This window comes from Chionomys nivalis, chromosome 6 (genome assembly GCF_950005125.1).
Source record: "Chionomys nivalis chromosome 6, mChiNiv1.1, whole genome shotgun sequence".
Taxonomy (NCBI): Eukaryota; Metazoa; Chordata; class Mammalia; order Rodentia; family Cricetidae; genus Chionomys; species Chionomys nivalis.
Window position 1 is genome coordinate 35,384,502 of NC_080091.1, and position 16,834 is coordinate 35,401,335.

The window sequence follows — 16,834 nt, forward strand, 5'->3', positions numbered from 1 at the left end:
CCCGGAGCTGGCCTTGGCTTAGCTGCTGTGGGCTTTGCCTGTTTCCCTCCCGTGTCCACAGTCGGCCTCAGGAGAATGGTGATGATGGTACTAGGAGGCCAGTGGTGCCCGGGAGATGGCGCTGCGGAGGCTCCTGCCTGGCTTTGGTTGACAGACAGAGCCCTGCCTCACCACTCACCTTTGCATTTCTCTGTCCTGTGTCCCCACTGTCCCTGTCCCGACTGCCTTCCCATAGGTCCCCATTCTTAGCCTTAGCCTCTTGCACCCTTTGGAAGGGTGAGGGAGAAGGTATCATGTGAGCTGCCAGCTTCAAGGTGGGTGACTCCTCTTGGAGGGGGTGCCTGGCATCAGCTCTGTGCTTTATCCTCCCCGCACTTCAGTTTTCCCAGGTGAAAATGGAGATAGAGCTGCCTACTCAGACGAACGTGCTGGAAGCATGAGTGTAGCCATGCCTGCAGCCCCTTCCCCACTGCTCCTTCTGGCCAGATAGCAGTGGCGTCCTGACTCTCAGGGCTTCACATAGACACTGTTGTCCTCTGTGCACTCAACGCTCTTCTCCACTGTCCTGGGTCAGCTGGTTGAGCCCTGCCGGCACTGAGACCACTGGCTCACCTTGCAGCCTCCCAGCTCCAAGCTGAGAATATTACAGAACCGTACTCTCCACGGTGTCCAGGTCTCCCTGGGGTCTCTGCTCAACTGTCCTTCCTATATACTGGGTTCAGACTTCTTAAAGTAGGGAGGAAGCCCCCCCCAAAACACTGGGGGATTTCTAGACACCTGCCTGCCACCTTCATTTACAATTGTTATTCAAGTTCAGTGAAGAGATGGGGACCTCACTTTTCCTCAGATAACACCAGAAATATGGGGAGCACTGTGGCCCCCATATCCAGTGCACCCAGAGGGAGGCGGCTCTGGTCCTTCAAGCTGTTGGGAGGAGAAAGTTGGTACTAAATGCAGAGTAGACAAGGCTTCCCAGTAAATGACAGAATTCACAGTCACACACACACACACACACACACACACACACACGGCTACTCTTAAGAAAAGCAGCTAAAGGAAATGAGTTGCGGTAGAGAGATCATTAGGTATATGAGTCTCAGAAACATTTTGTGTTGTTATTCCCTTCCCACACCACCACACTAAACAGCTGCTCCTTTGGGGGTGGTTTTGCTGTCTCTGTGGACACCCTGTGTGGAGGTGCCACTACAGAAACCTATGCAAAGGTTGCCCCTGGCTAGTGGTTGTACCTGGGTGGACCGTGTGAATGGGGAGAACTTGAATGTGTCCTCATCATGGTCCCCATTGCTGCTGAGATACTCTTCCCATACCCCATGACAAAACGCACTCACCAGGTACAGAGGAGGTGACATCTTGCAGAAACTGAGAACGTAGAGTTCCGCAGCTGATGGGTAGAAGAAGCCAGCTGGGGCACTCAGTGGGATCACAGGTAAGGCAGGTCAGGGGTCAGATGTCCCAGGTGGGAACTCATATCATTGGCGGGCCCGCCGTCACTAGTGGACTGACCTTACAGATGAGGATCCAAGCCCAGCAAGCTCTTTTGTCCCCAGGTCGATGCCCAGCTAGCTCCAGCTGCATGCCTGGCCCCTGGTCTCCCAGAGGCTCCCATGGCACCTTCTGCTTTAGGAGACACACCCTGCCCAAAGCAAGTTGTTCTGATGTCTTGGGGACCTGGGGTGCTGGGGCTGCACCCCAGAAGAGGAAAGACAGGAGAGAAGGTCCACATCTTCTCAGAAACTGTCTGGGGTGTGTTTGACTCTAGGGTCCACATGTGAGGTTCTTGCTGTAGCTGTTGACGTGCCTTCCTTGGCCTCCCTACTAAAAACCCCAAACACCCCCTATCCAAGGGATAAGCACCCAGAATCCACAGAACTGGGTTAATAGAGACGAGGCGCTAGAGTGCCCAACAGCTTGAGCTTGTGCTATAGGCAGTGTCCTCTCCTCCCGGAGATCCTCCCCTCCTTTCTATCCATCCATGGCCAAAACCACAATCCTCCCAACTCTGCCTATAACTGTTCTGTTGATTTGATTTGAGCTTATGGGGTGTGGGGGACAAATGAAGAGCCCTGGAAGGGAGGGCTCCCCATCCCCAGGGCCAGCCACCATGAATGAGGGATACAGATTGGAGTTGCCAGATAAAATGTCTGATAAACAGTGAAAAAAGATTCTAACTTTGTCCCATACTGAATTCTTATACTAAATATGTCTGAAATTCAAACTTACCTGGGCATCCTGTTTTATCCGGTAGAGCGGACAAGGTGATAGAAGGCAGTTCAGAGACTCAGTTGGTTTAGTTTAAGCTTCTGAAATCTAGACCCAGGGAAGTCAGAAGTGGAGAGACAGGCCATGGCTGAGGAACCCTGGCCCTTGACGACCTCACCTGTGAGGTGGAGAGAGGTAAGGCACTCTGGGGCTGACGTGTGGCTGCTGGTGTGAACACGCCCAAAGACTGGGGTCAGCGTGGTCAGAAGTGGCTGCCAAGGGTTATGTGTTGGAGCCCCTTGACCCTGGGGAGAAAATGCACCATGTTGTGCACAGTGTCCCCTGCCCCTTGTGGTAGGTAAGGGAGATGTGTTAGTCCTTATCCAGGGCCCTGTATATCAGGGAAGGTCCACCCATGAGTCCGGCTTTCCTAAGGTCATTTGTCCCTTGGTTCTCACGCGGGGTGCTCTCCTTCTTGCAGGCCTGGGGCTGGGTGCTTGAGCCTCATCAGCTGGTGGGCACCAGGAGAGGCCGACTGGCGATGTTTCAGGTCTCTCTGGCTACACAGACATGACAACACCTCTCTGTGTGGTTTAGAGTGTCAGGGGCTAGAGACCAGAACAGCAGTGAAGAGTGTGGATTGTGTCTGGGGTCCCTTGACTTCGTTTGCTGGTTTCCCCTGTGTCCCTCTAGTGGGAGGAAGTGCTTCCTAGCCTCAGAGAGCAGGCTCCAGGCTAGACTGGGTCCCAGGTAGCCAGTCTGGAATGCGCGTGAAGACCTGGACAGTAGCTGTAGACTCTGGGCAGGATGAGAAGGAGGTGGGGATAGCTGGGAGGCAGAGGCAGAGGTCAGGCACAAGGCCACCGTGACCAGGAGCCTGTAGTCTTGACATGGCCTGTGTAGGGTCATAGTGGGCGAGTTTTGTACTCTAGAGGCCACTGACCCCAAAAGCTCTTGTTCTTTGTCCCACGCATGCGTGTATAGTGCTTAGTCTGCACCAGCATAAACCACAGCTCTCCTACTGTGTCTGGATGACATTTTGGTGGTACCTGGTAAGGTAGGCTGGTCTGAGACCTGCATGTGGGGAGACATCACCCCGGGTGGCCCCCAGACTGGGAGAGGAAGCAGCAGTTCAGACCATACCTGCTGTAAGGAGGAGGGCAGCTCAGCTTGTCAGCTGACAGAACTGAGGCCTCGGGGTCCAGGCTCCTCACCTAGATTCCCTCCTGTCATAGTCAGTAATGTAGGAGTCCTGACCTGCAGCAGTGGGCATGACCAGCACAAAAGCTGATACCGGTCAGATGAGATGAATTGGAAGCCGCAGTCACGTGCACTCAGAGACCGGGGAAGAGCACGCTCGCAGGACCCCACTGCTCTTGGAACACAGTGAATCCGCAGCACTTGGGGAAGCAGGCTGTGTGATATCCAGAAGGAGAGGTAACCCAGGAGTCCACGCGAGGATGTTTGTATAATTCTGTGGCTTGCAAGAATGAGCCGGAGCCATGCCCTGTCCTGGGTTGGGGAGTAGTTGCTGTCCTAGCCTCAAAGACTGAGTCGGGGGGATATATGATTGAGTGTGGGGGGACTCCCCAGTTTCTCTTACTGTTATGGCAGCACGCAGCACTGACCTCAGTTTTAGGTCTCACTCCACAGCCTTGCTTCGGATGCCAGCTCGGCAGGGAGAGAGCCGGAATGCCAAGCCACACCTGTGCTTCCAGGCTCAGACGCACCCACATGCGGAGGGCAGGCTCTCATTTCTGAAACGGGTCCTGGGAGGGGAGCATCAGCTGGAATGACAAATGACCCATTGGAGGGAAGACAGTGGCCCTGCCCTGCAGCCCCAGAGTGACTATGCCCAGACCCCAGAATGCCAGCCATCCCTAACTAATTAGAAAACAGTCCAGAGGCCCATGAGTGGTGTGGGTGGCAATTCCAGTGGAGGTCTGTGCTGCATGCAGGTGCTCAGGTCCCTCGAGAGCCCCGCCTCCTTTCTTGATGCCTGTGGATTGACAGGCAGCCATACAACACAGATGTCTCTCCTCATGGCTGCTGACCGATGCTGTCGGCCTAATCACCTTGATGCTTTCTTCAAAACAAAACATGTACAGAAAGCCTCAGTGAGAGCCCTCTCTTCCCGCTTCTCTGACCTGCCATTCTTCAGCCTGACTGGAAATCTTTAGTCTCTGGTCCAGGTTGTCCCACAGTCTCCAGGCCAGTGGCTCGCTGCCACAAAGAACTGGCAGCTGGTTTCCTAAGCATGCTGTCCCTTGGGAGTGTGAAATCCTAATGCTGAACTCCCAGGTGGATGTGATTTGGGATTGAAGTGTGTTGCTACCAGACCAGGCTAGGCCAGTATACCCAGGTGTCATTTGATGTGGCTGCTCTGAGCCCTCTGGGACTTGAGAAGACCGGCCCCCAGGCTGTCCAGGATGTACGTGGCTGAGAGAGACGAGAAGGAAAGTGGGACCCTATGGCTGTGCCAGTTACCTTGGGACAGGTCTTCCCATAGGCTGAAGACAGTGGGAGCAGGCCCTTGATCCCTGTGCAGTCTGGAACACTGGCTAGGCATGAGCCGAGTGAGCGTCAGGCTGGAGGGAGAGCCCTTCTCTGCTGTGACCTTGCCTGCTTTTGAACAGGACCAGCAATGATGGATTTGGCTTCTTTGCTACTCTTTGAGTGGAGAGATAACTGAGCCCCCCAGTGGGCCTTGCAAGTAGGCCAACCCAAGCCGTATTGGTAGTCTGTGTCCCATTGCTGCTCACTGGGGAGGGCCAGAATCTGGTGACATGCCCTGGCCCTTAGGAACCTCAAGCTATCCTTTATCCAGTATCCCTACAGTCCCCTGAGGCACCACAAGCAGGCTGACACTCAGCCGAGTCACTGATGCTGGCTTTAGGCTCCTGCTCAATGCAGCTGATTTAGCCTAAAGAAGCAGCCCAGGAAGCCATGGCCAGCCCTTCCCCAGACTCCTGTGTATCTGAGCAAAGGCAGTGTGAGCAGGGACCCACAGCTGCCCCCACTGGCAATGTCCATGTCCGCAGGCCCTTCCCACTTGGCCTGTGTATCTCCAAGGGTCCCTCACAGGTCCTGAGTGTCCCCACAGAATGGAGAGGCTCTCCAGGCATCGCTGGCAGCCTCCCGGGGTGAGGCAGGGATGCCCACTAATAGGGTGACCCCCTGGACCTACTCTGCTCTGGGCATGGGTGTAGTGTAGCCTCTAGACAGTCCGGGCGTCCAGGACAGTCCTTTGGGACCAGACCCTGTAACTGTTCCCATCATCCAAACGAGGCCCAGCATAGGAGTGTCGTTTATCCTAAGCCGTACAGCATGTGGGATTCAGGCCCGCACAGCTGCAGATGGGCTCTGGTTCCCAGACGTGCAGAGACCCAGGACCATAGATGGGAGTGAGGGAAGGGAGCCCCTCCTGTGTGAGTGGGCTTCACATTTCCCTCTCCCTGCCCCTCCTCCGTCCCACCCAGTGTCCTCCCATGACAGCCTGCAGCTGGCAGGGCTGGTGCCACCCACGCTCTCCTGTCCCCTGCTTAGTGGCTCCTCTTGCTTGCCACCCCAACCCCCCTGCTGTGAGTCACCTCTGCCAGGGAGCAGGTTGGGGGGGAGCACACAAGTGGAGAATTGGGGGAGGGGAAGGTGCACGGAGAGGGCAGAGGATCTCAACCTTATCTCTAGAGAAAGGGCGAGGAAATGAGAGTCACTTACAGAGAGTGCTACAACTGTCACTTCAGCTTGTCCTTTGGGCCCACTGCTCCCTGGAGCCGCACCCTGAGTGTCTCTGGGATCAAAGGTGGGCTGTCCCTCCTGTCCCCAGCCACCAGCTTGCTACTGCTGCCTCTCAGGCATTTTGGAATTAAACAGGTTGTCACCTGTAATGTTCCCAGATGGTGCCTGTCATGTGGCAGGTGCTTCAGAAGGACACGTCACATGCTGTGGCCCGGCTGCCAGCACCTGGGGGCAGGCCCTGCCTCTGTCATCTTTAAGGCGATGGACACTAGTTCTGTCACCTGTCGAGTGACAGCACAGAATAGCTCCGTTCTGCTCCCTGAACTCTGAGGGATTCGCATCGGCTCCCAAAAGCTTTCGGAATAGTCCCTGCAACTGGAAGGCAGCTTGAGCCTTAAGTCGTACACTGTCCTATCCAAGGGCAGTAAAAGGGGTTTGCATTGGTTCCGTTTCTGCAAGTGGGTGATGCAGACTGTCTGGGGTCTTACAGTGGTTTTCATGGGGCCATGGGGTGAGTGAGGAGGGAAGCTTTATCACCAGGATCTTGGCTGCTTTGCTTATGCCTCTGTAACGACATTCGCAAGGACACAGACTCTTCAGTGTGTGGAGGCTGCAGAGGATGCAGGCCAGGGCTTTGTTACAGTCCTTGAACATGGAAGAGAGGCCTTGGCTTTGAGGCTGAACTGGGTCACCTGCTCTGCTGGTGCGGGGGAGGAGGGGTGCATCCTGTGTGGGGGAGGGGGCTGCCTCACCCTGCTGTGAGTCACTTAGCATGGGTGTGCAGGCTCTGTTGGAGCCGCTTCTTCTCCCAGGTCCCCTGATGGCCTGGGCATTGCTGGCGCTCAGCCCTGGGTCCCACACATGCAGCTGAGCTCGGAGACACCTGAGGTCTGTATCTGACTGAGTAGACAACCTAGCAAGTCAGGTAGGCCTGCATACTGAGATCATGGCAGAATCACCTAGAAAAGCTTCCAGGCCTCGGCATTCCCGAGGGTGGCATCTTGGGACACAGCACTATCATTAGAATTCAGGCAGGCGGGTGGATAATTGCAGGCTCCGCTTTAGTGAAAAATTTGAGTAAAATTGTGTTGGGTATTTTTTGTTTTGTTATTTTCTGATAAGTACTTTCATGGGAGTGTGATGAATGCTGTATTCTATCTGAGGGGTGTTCCTCTGGCAGGAGGAATAAATAGCGCATCTTTTGCCTGAGTTTCCCTAACCAGCCCCCTGGGTTAGCAGGTGTGTAATGTGTGTGTGTGTGTGTGTGTGTGTGTGTGCGCGTGTCTGTGTGTGCCGCTGCCAAAGGAAATGAGCCAGCTTGTCTACAGCCCCCCTATGTGCCCTTTTCTTGTTTGGGGTGCAAATTCCCATCTCGTGTTTGAGCTCTTAATAGGCGATGGGACTCAGGAACTCCGTCTCAGAGAGAAAAAGATGAGGTTGCTCCCCATCACCCCCACGCACCCCTCCTCTTCTGTTGGCCCTCCACAGGGGGCTGGAGTACAGGGTGGATGATCTCCTTGAAGGCGGGGAAGGCCAGGGCTTCTGGTGACAGTGGGCTGAGGCCTGACTCTGAGGGGGAAGAAAGCCTTCCCAGTATGTTCCAAGGACATGCCTGTTGTAGGCATAGCTGCCCTGTTTCCACAGCAGTCCATACCCTAGACCACATGGATCCCACCTCAGGCATCCAACCACAGAGAAGACTCAGCCAGGCCTGAGTTCCTGCAGGGACAACTTTCTCCGGCACTGGGGACCAGAGACCGGAAGACTCCTTTGCATTTTGTAACGGGTGCCTGCGGTCTTCCTTTCTGTCAGTCCTAGGGAGTTCCCATAGTGAGGAAGGCACCCCTGTGAGGTCTGGATTGGCACGTTCATTGTGGGCTCGCCGTTCTGGGAGGGGCTCAGCACTCAGCAAGAGGTAGGGTTCAAAATACCAGCTCCACCCCCTCCCTGTCCACCCTCTCCCTGTCTTGGCAGGGAGGCAGCCGCTGTCCTTAGTGCTAGTGCTGAAAAGCCTGCCTTTTTTTTCCTTCTTCACATACATACGCATGCACACACATGCACGCGTGCACACACACATGCGCGCGTGCGTGCGGTTTTGCACAGCAGCAGCACTAGTTAGCAAGATAGGGTGTGCATGAGCTGGAGCAAGAGCTGGGGTTTCCTTCCTGCCCGGCATTCCACTCTGAGGCCGAGGCTGTGGCTGTGGCCAGGTATAGGCCTCCCTTCTAGACAGGAGGCTTTTGGGGCCTTTGCTATTGCTATTTCGATCTGCCTTTTTTTTTTTTTAAAGATTTCATTTTATTATTATCTTATTGTGTGAGTGTTTTACTTGCATATATGTCTATGTACATGCGTTTGTGGTGTCCTCAGAGGCCAGAAGAGGGTGTGGGATCTCATGTTACTAGATTATAAACTGCTGTGAGCTGCCATGCGGGTGCTGGGAATCAAACCCTGGTCCCCTGGAAGAGCTCTTAACCACTAAGCCATCACTCCAGCCCCTTGATCTGTTCTTAAAGCTTCCTGGCACCTTTGTTTGGAATGTAAAACTCTGGCTAGTAAGTTGTTCCATCTTTGGGGGCCCTAAGGAAGGTGTGATAGAGAAGCAGTCAGGACCGCTAGCCCTGTCGGGAGGAGATGGGTATTCAGCAAGTGAGCCAACTCTCATCCTCCTGAGAACAAGGATCCAGATGTCTGATGGCTGTTTGTCTCAGAGCCAGATCTATGTCTGGTGGGGCAAGCAGAAGCAGTGGGCTCTGGCCTCTGAGGACACATGCCTGCTGCCACCTGGCAGGCACATTGTTCGCCAGACCCCACAACTAGCTAGGAGCGGAATCAGAACAGTAAATGAAGGATTCAGTCAGTGTGCCGCTAACAGAATTCCTGTTCTTTACATTGCTGGGAACACTCTCGACCCAGAGTTACGTTACTCACTGCCTCCTATGTGTGTCTCTGTCCCAGACACCAGTTCTTTATGGCTCTAGGTACCCACACCTGTCCTGTCCCTTGCAGCCAGCCAGGCAATGGGTGGACTCCTTCATCAAACCCCCTGGGTGGCTGCTACACACACACACTTGAGGACCTATCCTGATGTCACAGCCGTGAGTCCTCAGCTGCTGAGAAACGAGGTGATACCTTGCCCTTTTCTGTTGCCAGATCACCAGAAACTGGAGAGAGAGGCTCGGATCTGCCGCCTGCTGAAGCATTCCAACATTGGTGAGCAGCCCAGAGGGGGGCAGAGTGGGTGGTTCTGAGAATGCCTACGGAGGTATTTAGCACACAGAACCTGGGGCCAGTGACCTATCCAAGCCCCACACATGGGGTGAGGGGTCCTGCCAGGACGGTAGACAAGAGTCTATCAGCTCCGTTTACCCACGGCCTGCACAGATGGAAGCCAAGACAGGACAGTCAGGATGCTGGCTCCCCTGCCAAATCTTGGTCTCCAGAAAGCACAGCTGCTCTGCCTGTCAGTTCCCTTCCTAAAGCCCAGACAAATGTTCAAGGAGCTGCAGGGACCAAGGTTGTGCTGACCTGGAAAGGCGGCTCAGATCTCCCTAGGCCACCCAGTCCTTCCGTTGCTATAGTGAGGCCCTTGCTATGTATGGCCTCATAAAGTGCCTGTTCTCCCCAACTCTGGGCCCTCTGGAGTTGAGGAAGAGTTTGGGAGCTCGGATCTTACCCATGCTGGGGAGTAACTGGAGAAACCTTGGATGTGGCTGCCCACATCTACAGATGAAGTGCTGGCTGACCTCAGAGACCCTGGGAGTTATCCGTGGATTCCTGGGCTTTTCCCCACAAAGATTCAGTTTTGCCAGGACACAGCCCAAGAACACATTTTAAAGGGATCCTCAGGGACTTTGAGGAGTGGCCGGATTGGGAACCTGGCTTCTACATCTCTTTCCAGCCCTGGGGCTGACAGAGAGGGAAGGTTAATCTTCTGGGGGAGTGTGGGAGTTCCTGCTGCTGTCCTGCTCCCAGGTGCTGGAAATCTGCACCTGGCCACCTGCCCACACCGAGAGCTGTCCTGGGAAGAGCTGGCTGAGGAGAGCTACTTGCAGAGAGCTACAGCCTCCATTTCTGAGCCCCTCTGGGTCTCAGCCACCAGTTGATCCATATTAGTCACTTAGTTTCAGAATGTTACCCTTTTTTGTTTGTTTTTTTGAGACAGTGTCTCACTATGTAGCCTTGGCTGGTCCCAAAGTCACTCTGTAGACCAGGCTGTCCTTGAACTCCTGGAAGGTCTACCTGCCTCTGCCTCCCAGGTGCTGGAATTAGAGGCGCGCACCACCACGAACCTCACCCTCTTGACCTCTGGGCCTGCCCTGGGGAGCTGACTCTGGGGTCTGGGGAGGTCCCGGAACCTGTATCCCGGCAGTGTCCAGGGGACCGCTGGGCTGCTGGGTGTCTGCGGCTCAGCGTCAAGAGCCCGCTACCTCACTACTGGGTACTGCATCTCTTCTTGGGGATCATGGGAGATGGCCCAGCTCCACCAGAACCTCTAAGCCCACGCTACCCAACTGTGCAGAACCAGGAGCTGTAACTCTTTCTGTGTTTGCACGACTGCCTTATTTCGGTGAGTGGGGGCCCAGGTGTGTTTTAGGTTGTTGTTTCGTTTGGTTCTTCAGTATGACATCTCCCTGACCTGGCCAGAAGCCTGGTGTGGTTCTGGGTGAGTTCCAAGCAGTGGCTTGGCTCCAGCTTCCCGTGTGGACTAGGGAGAAGAGGCCTTGAGAAGTCCTTTTGCAGCAGCTTTATTTCAGTCAGGTTAGGACTGCAAACCGGAACATTCCAGGACACAGACCTAAGGCTGTGGGGTTCCTGTGGAGTCCTCTCTGAAGAGCTGGGGGCTCTCTGAGGAGGTGAGGGGGAATCCTAGCCTACCCTCAGCCTTCTCTTATTTCCATCGCCCTGAGACCATGAACAAGTGCTGGGGACAGGTGGGGCGGTAACCCTGGGCTGGGGGTAAGTCTGGAAGCAGTGTGTGGCAGGCTGAGGAGGAGAGGAACCTCTGTCTCCCCTCAGATAATGGAAATGACCCCTGCCACTCTCCCAGGGACCTGGTGGGACGAGCTGAGAAACAGTATAGAACAAAGCTCCCCATTGGGAGCCCCTCCTGTCCCGAGGCCTGAACTAAGGCCCACCCACACGCTTCAAGCAGAATGGCTTCTTTTATAGAGTGGCTTCACAAGCATGGCATCTATCTGTCCCGCAGAACAGACAGGCTGAGTTGTCCCTGCATCTGCTCTCAAGAGCAGCTGGTAGGGTGCAGGCCTCCACGGAGCTTGTGGGACCCCTCCAAAGTGCCTCTGTGTGTCCTTGGTCCAAAAGGTAGTAAGAATTCCACAGCAGGGCTGGAGGGTGGCTCTTAAGAGCGTGTGTTGCCCTGCAGAGGGCCTGAGTCGGCTCCCAGCACCCCCGTGGCAATGCACAACCACCTGTAATTCCAGTTCCAGGGAATCCAGTGCCCTTTTCTGGCCTCTGTGAATACCAGGTACACACTTGGTATACATAGCTACATGCAGGCAAAATACTCATAAAATAAAATAAATAATTAAAAAAAAGATTTCAAAGCAGCAGCAGGAACAGAACCCTCCTGAGCTGTCCAGGCTCCTTCCCAACTGCAGACCCAGCACAGGTAATGCCCAGGGCACGTATGTATAGTGAACAGGCCCAGCATAGCATATGTAATGCCCAGGGCACATATGTATGGTGAATACAGCCGGGCTGTGTCTGCCAAGGGCTTGACTGGAACCTCAGAATTAATTTCCAAGATGGCTCCTTTTATGATCTCAGTTTCTCTCCATAAGTGTCTTTCTCCCCAGAGCCATGTAAGCCTCATTGTGACATGGCAGCCAGCTCCTCCAAAGCCAGGGATGATGAGGGAGAGAGTGTTCGTCAGCTTCCATTGCTGTGGCAGCATACCTGAGCTAACTAGCTTACAAAGAGGAGCATGCTTTAGGTCACTGTTACAGGGATGTCAGTCCAGGAACTGACAGGCGGCTCAGTGGGTCGAGTACTTACCTATCAGAGAAGCCTAGGTTCAGATCCCCAGATCCTGTGTGATGCCAAGCAGGCGGAGTGGCCAGCCTGCAATCCCAGTGCTCAGGAGGTGGGGACAAGGGATGCCCAGAGCAAGCTGACTGGATGAACCCATGAGTTCCGGGTTCAAGTGAGGGACCCTGCCTCATATTAAGGCTGAGAGTAATTGAGGAAGACACCAAGTGTCAACCTCTGGCCTCCGTATATGACCACACACATACATGTCCCCCACATGTGTGAACATGAACACACACACACTAAGTCACAGCCCATGATTGCTTGGCCTGGTTGCTTTGGGCCTGTGGAAGAAGAAAATGTCAGAAGATAAGTGTTCACCTCACATGTGGCAGCAGGGGAACAATGGGTAGAGGAGATGGGGGTCTCAAGATCACATCCCCACTGATCTAACTTCCTTTCATTAGGCCCGCCCTTTAAAGGAGCCATCTCTCAATAGTGGCATGTGCTGGAATCAAGCCTTCAACATGTGGGTCTTTGGAGGACACTTCCAGACACAATCTACAGAGACAAAACAGAGAAAAGGAGACAGGTGTGAGACAACAGACACACACACACACACACACACACACACAGATGCACACAGAGAGGAAATGAAGGGCATGGTGCCTTTAAAAGTTATGATACAGCAATACGTAGTATTCCTGCATAGATGCAGGCCTATGGCTTTAACTACACCTGCAGTGCGGGGGCAACCCTCCCCGCCCGTCCCCAGACCTTTCTCCTCTTGCCCATCAGCTTCACCCTTGTTAAACAGCTCTCCAGTCCCTTCTTCCTGTCCCTGGACCTGACGTTTTGCTTCTGTGTCTGTGACTGATGACACAAAGCTCCTGAGTACTGGGATTAAAGGTGTGCGCCACCACTGCCCAGCCAGCATTTTTTCCTTTTGAAGGCTGAATCATTCATTGCATGGCAGTTCCACATTTTGTTTATCCGTCCATCTCTTGATGGACATTGGAGCTGCTTCTACCTCTTGACCACCGTGAATGGTGGTGTTCTAATGGGGTAGACGGGTGTGTGAGTCCCTGCGTTCAGTCCCGAGTATACACCTGAGAGCAGTGTCGTTCTCATGTGAGCCCTGTTTCACCCTTTGAGGAACTGTGTGCCTTCTCCTGACCTCTGTGCGTGGCGTTGCTCCTGCGTACTCTGAAGCCCACAGGCAGGGCAAGCAGTTCCTGTAGAGGAAATGCTCTATAGAGCTTGGGGTGCATTTTGTAGCCACCATGATGAGTACCCGAGGTTATGGGCCTGGTCCTGTCTGCTGAGCTGTCTCACTCCCAGTACCAGCCGTAAAGTAAATCCATCGACCCCCATCTGCCAGCTCCCTAGCCTCTAGACAGGGCTTGACCATGTGCTTGCTTTAGAATGGTCCAATCTCCTTCAGAGTCACAGGGAGGGCTGAGAAGGTGCAGCAGCCCTGCATGTGGCCTGACCTTGCAGTAAAGATGGAGACTGGGGAGGTCTGAGTGAGTCCCTTGCAACAGCAAGAAGCTTTGCTTGGGTCCCCTTCTGGGAAGCAGCCCAGCTCGTTCAGTCTGTCACCCCAGTCTCTGGACTCCAGGTGTCTTGGTGTCAGCAGAAAGGCCCTCAGAAGCTTAGAGAAGAGCCACAAAACAGAACCAACGGGGAAACATCCATGGGCCTTAGTAGGGGGGTTCCGGTATGGGGAGGGGGTTCCTCTGGAAGAAGGCGGAATGAACAGAAGAACCCATGTGGTCTTGGACCCTGTGCCACCCAAGACAGGGTCCCCAGGTGAAGGGACTTCCAGACTAGATTATGACAGTAAAGTTGGGATCTGTGTGACCCTTACCCTTGAGCACAGATGGTCTGTGCCTCACCTGGATGTGTCCCTGAGCTCAGCGCCATCCCCAGGGAGGCTCCAGAATTCATTATTGAGCACGTGTTTATAAATGCTTGCCTTGTGCCAGGAGAGGCAGGCAGTCCCAGGTTGCCTCGGGTCACTCGCGAGAGCTGCAGCCAGGGCTTCTGACAGCTAAGCCCACCATTGACACCATGTGCTTGACCTGCCGTGGGGAGCCAGTGCCACTGTGGGTGTTGTCCTTAGCTCCCAGGTGTGGAAGATGGTTCTTCTCGGGAAGGAGCAGGTCCCAAAGCCTCCCCCTTGAACAGTGACGGAGACCAGGTGGCGCCTCCACAGCTCCTGTCAGGAGTCCAGGGCCCTTTTTCCCGGATGAGGACTTGCCCTCTGTGTACCCACCCGATCACTCTCTTCCAGGCCTGGCTTAGAAGTCAGGAAGACCTTTCTGTCTAGTTTTAGGACTGAGGAGATAAGCAAAGGGGGCACCCAAAGGATGGAGCCCAGGGAGAAGCCACACAGGTTGCAGGAGCTGCAGCCAGGACTTCTGATCGCTAGCTCACTGCTGATGTCACATGCTGATCTACAGTGCCTCTACTGGTCAGGGGAGCATGAGCAGAAGGACCCCCAAGTCCTCGAGTGTTTGGGCACCCAGAACTTCTTTGCCCTCACAAGCCACAACTCGAGCTGAACTTAGGGGTCTGGGCCCTTGAGCTCTGCTCAGCAGAAGGGAAAGGAGTCCCAGCAGCAGGAATCCCACAGTGGAACAGGCAAAGGGACCACCATACTTCTGCCTTCCCCTCCCCTGGGAGACTGAAGTGGGTGTGTTAGCTCCAGGTGAGATTTGCTGCTGTTTGCCTGACCCACACCCTCCTGGCTGGCCTGGCAAGAAGCCGTGGTGGGCTTACCCATCACCAGCTCTGTGTTCCAGCCAGCAGAGTGCCATTTACTTTCTGTTCTTGAAGAGATTTCGTCACAGTTCAGTTCTTCCTTAGCCTTTTCTATGAAGTCACAGATCTGATGTGCTGATTAGGGTTTATTCAAAGCCATTAAAATAGGCGCCTGTTCTTAAAAATGGTGTCCACACCCCTACTTCCTTAATTCCACACACACAGGACCCTGTAACTCCTTCTGCAGAAGGAACCTGTGTCCTAGAAAGGAGATGGGACCCACTCGGCCAAGCCTCTTCGGTCTCCAAGCAGGTGGCTGAGGACAGGCAGCCCCACCAACAGGCCTTTCCTGGGGGATCTAGGGGCAATGAAGCAACCCTGTCTTAGGGTTTTATTGCTCTGAAGAGACACCCCACGGCAACTCTTACAAAGGAAAACATTGAATATGGGCAGGCTTACAGTCCGTTACTGTCATGGCAGGAAGTACGGCGGCGGCATGCGGACAGACATGGTGCTGGAGAAGGAGCTGAGTTCTACATCAGGATCCTCAGGCAGCAGGCAGAGAACAGGCTTGAGTGTCTGAGACCCCAAAGCCCGCCCTCTATGACACACTTCCTCCAGCAAGGCCACACCTCCTCCAATGAGGCCACACCTTCTAATAGTGCCGCTCTCTGTGGACCTGTGGGGGCCATTCCTATCCAAACCTCTACACACTCCAGGGACCCAACTGGACCTTCTCTAGGGCAGCATCCTCTGGGATACAGGGAAGGAAGCCCTCCTGTGACTGCTGGAGCCTGCTCTGCTCACAGTGGTGTGTCCCCGAGTGAGGCAGCTGGGGTATCTCAGACAGGCCATCCTGATGGCCCCCACTAGGGAAGGAGCCAGATGAATGTGCTTTTTTGGCTCAATCTCAGGAATTTTGTTGGCAGGTACTGTTGAAGGAGGCTGCCAGCAGGTACCAGGGACTCATCTTGACTTAGGGAGACACGGGTCAGCCTGGACAGAATGGAGGTCCAGTTAGAAACAGGGTGTAGGGGGCCAAGTAGAATGTATCCATCCTCACTGAGGGGCTCTGATGGCCCAGAGAGCTGACAAGGATGTGGGTCCCAGTGGATGGGTTGGGTAGTGTGGAGTGGGGGAAGCTTTGCTGCCGATCTTAGAGCCAGGAAATGGAGGAAGAAATGTTGTGGCTGCTGCCAGGCCACTGCCATGGGCTTCAGAAAGCAGTCCAGGTCCTTAAGTGGCCCCAGACTTGGAGTCTCAGTCATCTGGGGTTTCTCATACTCGTATGACAGTGGCGATAATGGCAGACCCAGGGAACACCCACTGCTTCACGTAAGCACATAATTCACAGCAACCTACGGGCAGGTGTGGCTTCCTCCCACTTTACAGAGCTGCAGACTGAGGCTCGGGTGATTGGGGGGGGTCAATTCACACAGGCCACAGAGAGAGTCCCTCTGCTTCCTGACTCTGTGGAGGGCCTGGTGTGCTCTCAAAGGTAGACGCAAGGTGACGGGTCCCGTGGCGCTAAGGCGCTGGGCCCAGGCTAGGGAGCAGGGCAACATCAGAGCTCTAGGTATAAGGACACTATCAGGATGGTGCCTGGGAGAACCAGCACCCAGAAGAAGGTGCTGGCAGCTAGCGAGAAACTAGGACAGTGGGGGGAGGGGGGGTGCCGGGAGCAGGAATTGTGTGGGCTGTTTTTGCCTGAGGTCCTGGAGCCCTGTGGGACCAGGGAGAAGGTGGCCGCTCTTCACCCTTCAGCCTCGTGGCCCAGTCTTGGGTGGCGGAAGACAGCAGGAACTTAGAGATCCCAAGAGCACACGGACCAGGGCTGGCAGTATGTGCTCACTGGAACCAGACCCTTGATCCCACAGCCCCACTTCACCCTCCGTGGGCTGTGTATCCTCAGGTGATTAGCCAGACTCTGCCGCTGCGCCCTTGTCTGCAGCCTGGAGAGGTGGTAGGTAAGCTGGCATCCAGTGCTGGTCTAGCAAAGGGGCGAATCTGCACATGGGCGAGCAGGGCCCAAAAGGACTCTTTCCTAGAGAATCCTTCCTGCTTGGTGAAGAGGGCAACTCCCTCACTCCTTCCTCATTCCTCACAGCCCGCCAACCCC

The 16,834-nt window shown here is 54.6% G+C and overlaps 1 protein-coding gene across 3 annotated transcripts in view; it reads left to right on the forward strand.

The window, feature by feature from the left end:
* The window catches only part of Camk2b (calcium/calmodulin dependent protein kinase II beta), an 88,518-nt gene that overhangs the window by 40,817 nt on the left and 30,867 nt on the right, over positions 1-16,834 (forward strand). For all 3 annotated transcript variants that reach the window (XM_057771202.1, XM_057771201.1, XM_057771200.1), the window contains exon 3: positions 9,112-9,171. In XM_057771202.1, the coding sequence (XP_057627185.1) occupies positions 9,112-9,171 (60 nt within the window). The remainder of the gene's footprint in view (positions 1-9,111; positions 9,172-16,834) is intronic.